A 12,014-nucleotide genomic window follows, 5' to 3' on the forward strand; every position below is an offset into this window, starting at 1 on the left:
TCAGCAGTATCATCATTTCAATTGCTACATAAGTTTTAATTTGACTGTCTAGTTTTTTTTTGTCCTATATGATTTAGCTCACTTATTTGATTTCCTAGTATTTTTCTGTGTTTCAATTCATTAAAATTGCTTTTGATTATGATTGTATCCAATTCAGGTTTGCAAGTGCAGCTAGAATTGTTCACACATTTGGATGAATGGAGGAAGTGAGTGATCACAGCATATGTAAAACATAGATAGGTGGGTAGTCAATACTTTATGCTATTACAATGAAGCACATAACAAGGTGTGTGGACAAGACATCAATCCAGTCAACTTTAATAATTTCTTTACACTGCCATTTTCATTTCTATCTTCTGGTGAGGCTCATAATTTCTAAGCTCAAAATCAGCTGCAACAAATGAATCAATCTCCTTTTTCTCTGGGTTGATCTTCAGTATCTGTTTTCATATGGAAACACAATACTAAGTTACAGAGCAGTAGTAAATAAATAGTTATTGCATATGCCAAGGATTTCATCAAATAAATCGGAGCTGCTGTGACTGTAGCAGAAGTGATGTGATACTTACAGGGAAAGGCCTCGGAAGTTTTTTAAGCTGGTCCTGCAGAGGGCTGATATGAGTCTTATAAACATGAGCATCTCCAATGACATGAACAAAATCACCGGGAACAAGATCTGTGGATAGGATACATAACATAAGAAAATAACATGTTAGAGTACGATGATCTCATATTTAGTAAGTAGTAAAAGATTAGAATTCTAATAATATTTAAAAGTAAATCAATACCACAAACGTGAGCGAGCATGCATGTCAGCAGAGCATAGGATGCGATGTTAAATGGCACCCCAAGACCCATGTCAGCAGAGCGTTGATACATCTGACATGATAGCTCACCATTGGCTACATAAAACTGCAAGTAAGTCATGTTAGAAGCATCAAATGGAAGGCTATTAGCACACAACTTGATAAAATTGTTCCTTGTTTTATTAGTATTTTTTGAACTCCTCTATTCATGACACTGGAAAATTTTCTATTAACTTTTCTAAAAGATCAATTTAGATATGGAAGACAAGAGATGAAGGGGTGATACCTGACTAAACATGTGACAAGGGGGTAAGGCCATTAACTTAAGATCAGAGGGATTCCATGCAGAAAGAATAATACGCCTGTCATCTGGTTTATTCTTAATCTTATTAATCACATCTAGCAACTGATCAAACCCTTGCCCTGTATAGTCTGCATGCATATTGGTGTACCTGCAATACGAAAAATCCTTACTTGTAGGGAAGGCAATTATATTTTGTTTCTTCGCTTATTATACAGGAGAGCCCGGTTATGTACTAACCTAGCACCAAAATGTCTCCACTGGAAACCGTATACCGGTCCCAAATCTCCGTCTTCCCTGTCTGTCAAAGCAATACTGGAGAATACAATCAAATATTATTTCATCAGATTGAGCACATCCAACATGGATTTCAAACCTTCACATGAATTTGCTTTTTTATTAATTCTTACAAATCATTTACTTAGCAATGGCAGTCGTAGGTGGCCAATTTGTGATTTTGGTCAAAACTAGGAGACATAAATGCCATAATTTATTTATTTATTTTCTGGGGAGTTAAAAGTGAGCAAACCAATCGGCCAAGATTGCAACAGTACAATATCATGGTTAAATTGACAATTCTCTTTTAAGATTGTAAATTCGTAGCATACTTTTGGAATGATTGGCTATTTAGCCTCTAAATCTGAATTTCAGAGCTGTAAGTACCTGTCGAGGTATTCTCTAGATGCATTGCCATCCCATATATGTATCCCTTTTTCTTGTAGAATCTATATAAAAGGGCATTAAGTTAGCATCAAATAAAAAATGCATATATACAATACAAATAAGAATATAGTAAGGATGAAAAACACATACTACTATAAGAATTTGTAATACTACACACAACACAATTTGAAAAGAAAGGTACATAAGTGCCACACATATTCTGTTCAAGGAAAGTACAAGAGACAAGAACTTGAACTTGTCAGAAAGAATTTTGGTAGTTAAATTTGTAAGCATACAACTATTACTTCTAATAATACTAACCTTACAATTTCAACTTGATAAATTTGGTGCAAGGAATACATAAACTAGTTGAATATTACCTTAGCATTTGTTGATCCACTGATAAACCACAAAAGCTCTTCAACAACTCCACGCCAGAAAACCCTCTTTACACCAAGATTACAGTCATTTACCACCACAGGAACAGGTAGGAAATGTTAATTGTTGATTTGCAGAACATATACAAAATTTTATACTAGGGTGTGGAACCACTGCATCATTTCACAATTATACCTTTGTTGTAAGAAGAGGGAAAGATTTCCTCAGGTTAAAGCGCATCTGAAAATTTACAACACAAATGTTAGGAAGGGCTGCATTAAGCAAAAAAAAATGAAGCGACGAATTAATTTCTAAATATATTTCATTTAAGTTTTCGCTTTACAACATACCTGGCAGCCAAATTTTGAAAGAGTGCCAGTCCCTGTGCGGTCATCCTTTTTGTTCCCATTAGAAAGAATATCTTGAACCAGTCTCAAATAGAGAAACTCTTCATGCTTCTCAAAAATAATCTTCGGAAGCAAAGAGAAATCTGAAAGTTTGGGCTTTATGGAATGTGATAAACTATTTCCATTGCAATTCATATCATGTCCACACTCGGCAGGTTTCCTATTCGAAGTTTTTAGTCGCACATATGTCGCAAAACAGTAATTGATCCCATTCTCCTCAATGGGGAAGGATGAGTACCATGGCTGGTAAACTGATGTATCAATAGGAGGTATAAATGTGTCACATTCAAAATGACTCTTGATTTCAGTTATGTGGATAGCATCACAATCCTCAGCATTAAGGGTTTCCCTGCACCAGTACTCATATAAAATTTTCCCTTCCATTGCATACAGATATACAACAATTGAAAATTAAAAAAGAAAAAAGTAAGACAGTGATATTATACCTCAAAATCTGGCCACCTCCTATCAGGAAAACCTTCTCTATGGACGAACCATAGGGGGGCTCTCCCAACAGTTTCAAAGCAGATGAAACACTTCCACATAAAATAACATTATCAGAACCAGCGGCAATATCAAAATTTCCAGAACGCGTCAGCACAACATTGAGACGACCAGGCAAGGGTCGGAATTTTTGAGGAATACTTTCCCAAGTTTTCCTCCCCATAATCACAGCATTTTTCTTAGTGGAATCTGATGTATTCATGGTGATATCTTTGAAAAGTTTAAGATCACCAGGCAATCGCCATGGCAAGTTACCATCTTTCCCGATACCCATATCTTGAGTTGCAGCCACCACAACCTGATAAGTCCTATGGGAAACTGGAGTAGCATTCACCTCACCGCTAGCGGAGCATTCTTTTGAATTTGTATCCCCACCCATTACTAAATATGCCGAACAGAATCTTTTCCCAGTAAACAGTTTACGAGCTTCAAGAGGCCGCAAGATCAATGAATGTGATGCCAAAGTAAATATACTACTCGGAAAAGTGTAGTCAACTGCAGCCTGCAAATTCATTAAAAGAAACATCTTTCAAATAGACCCAAATTCACGGATGAATAACATAGATAGATAGTAAAGTAAAATTAGTTTTATCCGAGTTGTAGGACTAGTAATATATTCTAACAATCAAAACAAAACTACTAGTATTTGATTGCTGAATTTGTCACATCGAACATTCGAAATAGTACATCAACAAGCAGATGAGAAATAGAACAAAAAACAAGTAACAAAGTAACGGAAATCGAGCAGCAATGACCTTTCCTTTTTGCAGAACAACGCAATTGGAATTCTGGTGCAGCAACAGGAAATCATTTTCTGAAAATTAGGGTTGCATTTCAGTAGGCGAACACGGATATGGGGCGAAATGATGTTTAAAGGCGGGAAAAAGATGGAAGAAATTGCAATTTTGACACTTTCCCGCCAAAAACAATCCCTATCACACTATCCACCGAAAAAGTTATACTGTTGTATGTCTAATCTTTTCTATACTTTCTGATAAAATTTTTACTCTTACTGTAAGTTGATAAGGGCATCTCCAACAATACCCCAAAATGCAATTTTGGGGTATTGTACACCTCCAATCATACCCCAAAACCCATCCCAAATCGTCCTTTTTTTGCGTTTTTGAAGTGTGCTACCACAAAGATGGAGTAGCACTGTAGCAATCGCAAGTTCACTTTTCCAATTTCTGAAAATTGCGAATTTATAATCCTTTCTTGTTCATCTATTTTCGAATAAAGCAAAGAGAGTTACCATATTTATGTAGAATTTGGCGAAACCAGTGAAGGAAGAAATTTGCCGACGCAGAGAAAGAAAAACGAAAAAGATAGATGAAGAAGACGAAGTCTCACGTTATTTTAGGGCGGAGGAGGAGTTCACGGACCTCCACGTGGCGGGCGATGAGGAGGGAGGAGAGGAGGAGGGGAACTTTAGGGTGCCGGACTTGAACCAGCCGCCGCCGGAGGATTCCAACTGAAGATGGTGTTTGAGTACTACAAATTTATAGTTAAATTCATTTTCTAACAAATACTCCTAATTAGTTCGGTCGGCTCTTTAAAAAATGTTTCACTCCCCCACCCCTTCCCCGTCCCTTAAGAGTATACGCTATTTTCTTTTTTCGTCCGTCTCCAAAAAGTATAAACATTTCAATTTTAGAAACTATCTTCTATTTAATGAGGTGGTATGCATTCTCCACTAACAATATTTAAAAAGATTTCTCTATCCATCTCTCTATTAATTTAACAATAATGCATTAAAACTCGTGATAAACCCAAAGTTCATACTCTTTTGGAGGGAGTATTACTCTGGCTTAGGCTACGTGAGGTATTTTTATTTTGGCATGTAAATTTAGTTGATGAAATAATACTTCCTCTGTCCTATAAAAATACAGACAATTAATATGACACATGAATTAAGATAAAATTGATAAAGTAAGAGGAGTAGTTAAAGTAGTGTTAGTGAATAATGAAACCCACAATTATTAATATTGTTTAATGATGATATAAATTATAAATAAGTTGATGTATATGGATAATAAATTGAGATAACTTTATAAAAATGTAATACACATATTTTTGTGGACGGATGATAATGAAAAGTGTATGTACTTTTTTTGAGATGGAAAGAGTAAAGTATAAGAATGAATAAAATAAAATAAGAGAGAGGATAAATAGAGAAGATAATAGCGATGAATTGAGGATATGCACTTCAAATTACGCCAAAACGTACAAATTCATTGGTGTGAAATGTGAATTATACCATTTTACAGCTAAATTAACATGCTACTACAGTTTTATCTGAACAATAAAAAATTTCTTTTCGCTTAGAATAAAAAATAAATAAGTATTCGCTCAACATAATTTTTCAATAATAAAACTGACACAATAAATAAAACACCAGACCTCAAAGGAAATCTCACACTCTTCTTTTACTCTCTTTTAGCAACTCTTACCCAGCAATCTACCACCGCCGACGCGTCATCCCCCTTTTCTTCCATATTCTCGGCCGACCGACCAGCACCTCAGCTCTCCCGCCTCATCCGTGGATTGTTGCTCGCCGTATTCTTCTCAGCAACATCCAGAAGCCTTAATTCTATTTGTTCATAAGGTCAATTTTTCTTCACCGATTTTGCATCTTCTTCTCCGCTGCTCATTTTATTATTCTTATTCATCCTATCTCAGTCAACGTGTTGTTGGATATTTTAGTGAGATCTGAATTTGAATTTATGGATCTGAGAATTGGAATAATAAGATTCGCGAGATATTGAAATCTGATTTTAAACTGTTTTGATTTTTGTTTTCATTGAGTAATGTATATAAGTGGAAGCTTTGTTACGGACTAGGAATCAATCTATACATGTATATAAAAGAAACTGGTGAACTGATAGAAATTGTAAATTATACATGTATTTATATGACAAAATGGTCTCTTAGAGCCCAAATCTTAAGCTCCAATGCTTTATCTAATGTGAGTTCAATGCAGTTGAAAAATCACAAATGCTGCCAAACTGTGTTAATACAGCATATAGATACAGCTTGGCTTGCAATTACTAATTTTTTTTGTTTTCTTTATTTTTTCAGTAGTACATTGAGATGCGATGACTGGTAATGTGGAAAATTCTAAAGAAGGAGATGCTTCATCTAATACTAAATCAAGTCGGGGTTGGTATAGCAGCTTACTCCAGCAGGCATCAGTTTATGGAATTGCAGGGGGTTATTGTCTCTCTGCTTCATTACTATCGATCATCAATAAATGGGCAGTTATGAAGTTCCCATACCCGGGAGCTCTAACTGCATTGCAGTATTTGACAAGTGCTGCTGGAGTTTTAATCTTCGGGCAGCTTAAGTTGCTGGAGCACGACAAGCTCGATCTTGTTACCATGTGGCGGTTTCTGCCTGCTGCATTTATATTCTATCTGTCTTTGTTTACCAACAGTGAGCTCCTGCTTCATGCCAATGTTGATACATTCATTGTGTTTCGCTCGGTTGTGCCCATATTCGTTGCCATTGGTGAGACCCTCTTCTTGCACCAGCCGTGGCCAGCGCTCAAGACATGGTTTTCCCTCACCACTATCTTTGCTGGGAGTGTGCTCTATGTCACAACCGACTATCAGTTCTCTGTCAAAGCTTATAGCTGGGCTCTGGCTTACTTGGTGAGCATGTCCATAGATTTTGTTTACATCAAGCACGTAGTTATGACGATTGGCCTCAACACATGGGGGCTTGTTCTGTACAACAATCTTGAGGCTTTAATGCTGTTTCCCGTGGAGCTGCTCATAATGGGAGAACTGAAGAAGATAGAGCATGAGATCACAGATGAGTCTGATTGGTATTCGTTTGGGGTGGTTTTGCCTGTATGGCTTTCGTGCCTATTTGGGTTGGCGATCTCCTTCTTTGGCTTCTCCTGCCGCAAAGCAATCTCAGCTACAGGATTCACTGTTCTTGGCATTGTCAACAAACTGCTGACAGTGGTGATAAATCTCATCATCTGGGATAAGCACTCAACTCTTGTGGGAACTATCGGCCTCTTGATTTGCATGGGTGGCGGCATAATGTACCAACGCTCGACTAGTGGTAAACCTAAACCTGCAACAGAAGAAGGAGCTCAGCAGATTGATGAGGAACAGCAGGAGCTACTTGAATTGCAAAATATTGCTGAGAATGGTGAGGGTGGAGGAGCAGTTACACAAGGAGGAGGTGGGAAATCATAGACCAGCCCATTTTACTCATTACAAGTATTGTCTTCCTATTTTCCTATTTTCCTATTTTATGTTGGTCCGGGAGACTTTGGGGATACTGCTTATTGGAGAAATATAGCTGTTAAAATAGGAGCTCTGCACAAAGCAAAGCCCACGGCTCCAAGGAAAGAGGAAGCTACATTCCATTTTTTTAGATATTCCATTTTTTTGTATTGTAGTATTATCTTGCTGTATTCTGATTACAAAATAGTCGTACGGAAATGTTACATGACAACAAGTTCGTGTATTTTTCTCATTTTCTCTTCATTCTAAAAGAAACATCAAGTTGTTTGAGAACATTTTCCTAAATGGGGTTTCTGTTACAGCATTGGAAATGAACACTGGAATTGATCTTCAATGTTCAAAATTTGAGCTTTCATTAAAATTCAAATGAGTCCGAAAGCATCGGACAAGTTGGTTTGGTGCTAAAGAGTAATGAGCCCTGATAGGACGAAACCAGTCGTTGCCCCGGAAGGCTCCAAGACAACGATGCTCAAGAAGACAATGAAGCAGAATTTATTGGTAATACACTTCCTCCCCAACAAATCATTAACAAATCAAAAACAAGTCTCGAAAACGCTTCACATTTACATACGTATAATTTTTTTGTTCTATGATGCTTTTGTTTTGATACGAATTAAAAATGATAACTGATAGTACTATAATTTGCAACTAAAAAAGTCGTGATACAATTCCAATCTTGTACCTTAGTCATATCACCATTCATCAAATACAAGATCTGTTGAAAGATTCAGCATTTAAATACATATAGTTCATCTATACATATCACATATATATATACAAGCTTTAGCATGGCATGGCCGCCATTTTACAGATTATTTACTAAAATGACTGATACCGATTCTTATGTACAAATGCATCCATCTCCATGCAGCGCCTCAAACCTGAAGAACCAAGAATTACTTCGTCCCATTAACATAGAAAACACTAAATCAATCCACAAACACATACCCAAAGTCGACCACAATGCAGCACAACTCAGATGTTATGTCCAATTCCTCTTGGAACGAAGCTGTGTGAGCTTGTCCCTCCATAAAGCTGCGTCACAAAGAGTTGGGCCAAGAAGTTGATCATTAACAAAAAATGTATGTGAAATACGTGATATAATATGCCCACGACTATAATACATCATTTCCAGTGATGCTACCCAAGTGCCCAATGAAATGTTCGTTCCCACAGTGCATGTAGAAAAGTGTGCTCTAGTCACCACTCATCAAGTTTTCGGGCGAAAGACTAACTACATAATAACAGTCACCAAATTTAACACTTGTGATACTGAAAATAATACCTGCATCTCTATAACGTTCCTCCACTGCAGCAATCAGCATGTTCCTTACCAAGTCGAACTCCTTTGTTTCCATGCATGCTTGGCCAGTAGGTCTGGATCAATGAACAAATTCGGATCTTTAAAATTGTTTTTTCTCTACATCGATGACTCCTATATGATTACATCAGATCTTATGCATGTCTACCCATTTCACACTCCAAATATCAACAGTTATTCAGAAGAAATAAAATTTGTTATTGCCGGTCATCAAATTTTGCAGGATAAAAATCTTACAGGATATCCATTACCTGTCCAGTTCAGTAAACAGAGGGCCATCCGAAGAGGGACTCTGCACCATCAACTTTGCAGACTCAATAACCCTCATGCCATCACTGTACGCCAGAAACTTGTTTACTTGTATAGGCACCTGAGGACCACATCATTTTGAATTTCAAAACCTTGATGGCATAACTCATTGCATAATCCATATCTCTTAGTGTAATTAAATTTTTCGCATATGTTCAGTCGAAATCATTACATTATAATCAGAAAACAAATACACAAAAGCAATAGTGTCTAGACTTAACATGTTTTACTTGAAACTGGCAGACTTTATAATGTGGAAATGGCTCATTTACAAGTCACAAACTTGAAATGGTGTATAATCTGTATATCATAAGAAGGTCATATGCTGTGACATCAGCTCTGATCTTGGCAGTGGGCTCTGGATTATTACCTTGCATCTTACTGCGATGTTAATGGCATCAGATGGGCGCAGGTCAAAGCTAATAGATTCTGCTTCACCACCCAACTTCAATTGACAGAGAAAAGTTGTCAGTGGACAATCATGAATGACAATGATCTCTATTTCATCAACGAGTTCACCCATGTTATACATTTGCTTAAGTCTTACAAAAACAGCATGCACTTACCTTGACAAGGTGTAGCTCAGCAAAATATGCCTCATGCACCCTTTTGGTGACACGAACAAGTTTCACCTACAAATAAATAGACAAATTATTTGAAAAACTGAAGCATTGGTATAGAAGAAAGTGTGTATCAGAAAACTCACTGTGTAGCCCATCTTCTCGATCATATCATTCACCACTTGGTACATGGTAGGCCTAGCCTGAATACATTGAAAGAATAAAATATTTGAACAAAAAATTCATTAACACAATAAATGAATTGGAATAGGAAAAATGGCTTACTATTTGGACATTGCGCACAGCTGCCATAAGAAGCACGCTTGGCATCTCCACTGTAAGGAAGGAGAAGGACAGAAGAGCAAGAATAAGGATATAAAAGATGAACCAAGTTCTGGTCTATCAGAAAATTGAGATAATATCATTCACATACAAACAATTATTGGAAGAAGAAGCCCTGTCCCATCCTCCATCTTCAATACAATTGCAGGATGTGGAGCATAATCTGGCAGATGACCTCCCAGAGGATTGTTATGGACACATTTCAGCTGCCTACCATCTCTCATCTTGATCATGAAGCCATCTCGGCCACTTCGCACCTCAACTATATCAAACAATTAACATACACAATGAGTTATAATCTTTCATGTGTGCAATAAGTTATAGGTTCCTTATGAGAAACAAAGCCCACCACAAGTTCATATCATAAGAATGATCATCATTATAAAATTCGATATTAAGAAAGTTGAATCAATGTTAACAAAAGCATTACTGCTAGCTTACAGTTTCATGTGCAACATCACCAACCAGTCCACTCATGCCTCATGCACCAGAAAACATAGCATGACAATACTACTTACCAGCTTCAACCACACTTGAATTCACATAATCAGCGTCGTTCTCACTGGAATTCCCTGCCATGCTACCATTCCCATTTGATGATGAACTGAAGCTACACTGTGTTGTTCTGCACTTCCTGGAATGCTTCCAGTAACCCGCATTACCCCTGCTGTAGCCAAGCCCTCTAAGCCCCAAGAATCCACTTTTAATTAGTTTAGCTTTCAGTAAGGGTGAATTAACAGCCACAGAAGGTCCTGTTTGCCTTGCACAGACTACAGGGCTAACAACCGGGCCTTGTAGAGAAGCCATCGTAATTTCTTCACAAAGCATAAGAAATAATAACTGAATTAAAATTTAAAATATAAGCATAACGTGTGAATCTAATGAGAATCAAAGCTATATAAGTACTCCATAAACAACTTCCAGTGATTCTAGACAATTTTTACTACATTATAGAATTGTTTTATTAATTCCCCAAATAAGCACATTTCAGGGAGAATAATCATTTGCGCCTGATATGCTGAAAAACAAATACAAACCATACACAATTAAGTACTACGGGATCATATATGATGACTTAACAATTTTACCTCAAATCGCTAATGACAAAATATCAGCAGCACAAACTACAAAAATTCAGAACAAACAACAATAGCAAAATCTTCCCTTTTTCACTATCATTAAATAAAAAACGTCATCCAATACCGAATTAAGCCCAGAAAGTTTTATCAAGTCAAAAGACACAAATATTTCTCAATATTAAATATATAAATCAATCATAAGGCAACTTTTTAGTGCTCACTTTCTCGCACTCTCATAAAATTGTTGACCCAGAAATCAATTATTCGATGAAATAGCGAAATTCCCTATGATCACACCTGAAAAAACCACCGATTCTTCTTAGAAAACAGGAATAGTGCTGAATCCCCGTAAATTTCCAATAATGAATCAGAATTGGAGAAACATATTGATTTGAGGAGCAATAATGGAAGAGATGAGAGGGAAGTGGAGAGTAACGGATAGGTAACAACCGACAAGAAGTCTGGATAAACGAAAAGGATCAAATTGTGTGAGAGAGAAGAGAAGAAGGAGAAGGAGAAGGAGAAGGAGATAAGGGATTCTGCCTTTTCATAAATGTATACACATTTAGAGAGAGAGAGAGAGAGAGAGAGAGAGAGAGAGAGAGAGAGAGTATACTATAGTGTTAACGATTAGTGGAGTGTGCGATATTTTGCAGTTTGGATAGACATTTTCGAGAGTGACATTTTTGTAACTCTCCCACTGATTTTTTGGTAATTTCCTTCTCCGATTTTGAATACTTTATTTTCTAAAAATTGTCATCAACTAGCGATAATACTGATTAAATATTCAAATTATTGAGGTCCTTACAAAATGGATTGGGTGATAAATTCTGTCGCAAAAAAAGTTATATGCAATTTTTAGAATTTTTATTATATATAACTCGACATAACGATATTACTTTATTTCAGATAAAATCAATTTAAATTTGAACTATATACGGAATCAATTTAAACCTCAACTATATTTCGAAAATTTGATATTGGGAGTGTAAACTACATCCCAGATAATGAGTAGAGTTGCAAATAATATATATAGACTATCCCAACTTTATTAGTAAGAGGTAGTATTTTGGGAAGTTTCCTTA

The 12,014-nt window shown here is 36.6% G+C and overlaps 3 protein-coding genes across 6 annotated transcripts; 1 reads left to right on the top strand and 2 right to left on the bottom strand.

Annotated features, from left to right (window-relative positions):
• Positions 1-211: 211 nt before the first annotated feature.
• On the bottom strand, positions 212-4,408 carry LOC121753989 (bifunctional dihydrofolate reductase-thymidylate synthase 1-like). Of its 2 annotated transcripts, XM_042149307.1 has the most exons (12): positions 4,312-4,408; positions 3,820-3,873; positions 3,002-3,561; positions 2,499-2,904; positions 2,344-2,388; positions 2,151-2,216; positions 1,771-1,832; positions 1,348-1,422; positions 1,093-1,258; positions 789-912; positions 570-676; positions 212-440 (listed from the first exon to the last, which is right to left on the bottom strand). In XM_042149307.1, the coding sequence occupies exons 1-12, from the start codon at positions 4,312-4,314 to the stop codon at positions 330-332; spliced, it is 1,779 nt and encodes a 592-aa protein (XP_042005241.1). In that variant the 5' UTR covers positions 4,315-4,408; the 3' UTR covers positions 212-329. The 2 variants fall into 2 exon arrangements, with proteins under 2 accessions (XP_042005241.1, XP_042005240.1); XM_042149306.1 differs by lacking the exon at positions 4,312-4,408 and having other exon boundaries at positions 3,815-3,952.
• Positions 4,409-5,454: 1,046 nt separating this feature from the next.
• Positions 5,455-7,622, top strand: LOC121756490 (GDP-mannose transporter GONST3-like). Its single transcript, XM_042152047.1, has 2 exons — positions 5,455-5,664; positions 6,138-7,622. The coding sequence occupies exon 2, from the start codon at positions 6,155-6,157 to the stop codon at positions 7,265-7,267; it is 1,113 nt and encodes a 370-aa protein (XP_042007981.1). The 5' UTR covers positions 5,455-5,664; positions 6,138-6,154; the 3' UTR covers positions 7,268-7,622.
• A 309-nt stretch (positions 7,623-7,931) lies between these two features.
• LOC121753816 (bifunctional nuclease 1-like) lies at positions 7,932-11,552 on the bottom strand. 3 transcript variants are annotated; one of them, XM_042149075.1, is made up of 11 exons: positions 11,151-11,552; positions 10,369-10,665; positions 9,942-10,112; positions 9,794-9,843; positions 9,655-9,711; positions 9,515-9,580; positions 9,319-9,393; positions 8,891-9,009; positions 8,604-8,695; positions 8,267-8,353; positions 7,932-8,217 (listed from the first exon to the last, which is right to left on the bottom strand). In XM_042149075.1, exons 1-10 carry the CDS (start codon positions 11,164-11,166, stop codon positions 8,301-8,303), a joined length of 996 nt encoding a protein of 331 aa, XP_042005009.1. In that variant the 5' UTR covers positions 11,167-11,552; the 3' UTR covers positions 7,932-8,217; positions 8,267-8,300. The 3 variants fall into 3 exon arrangements, with proteins under 3 accessions (XP_042005009.1, XP_042005008.1, XP_042005010.1); XM_042149074.1 differs by having other exon boundaries at positions 7,932-8,199; positions 11,151-11,551; XM_042149076.1 differs by having other exon boundaries at positions 7,932-8,199; positions 11,227-11,549.
• Positions 11,553-12,014: the final 462 nt, after the last annotated feature.

The sequence above is a fragment of the Salvia splendens genome, chromosome 11, assembly GCF_004379255.2.
Source record: "Salvia splendens isolate huo1 chromosome 11, SspV2, whole genome shotgun sequence".
Taxonomy (NCBI): Eukaryota; Viridiplantae; Streptophyta; class Magnoliopsida; order Lamiales; family Lamiaceae; genus Salvia; species Salvia splendens.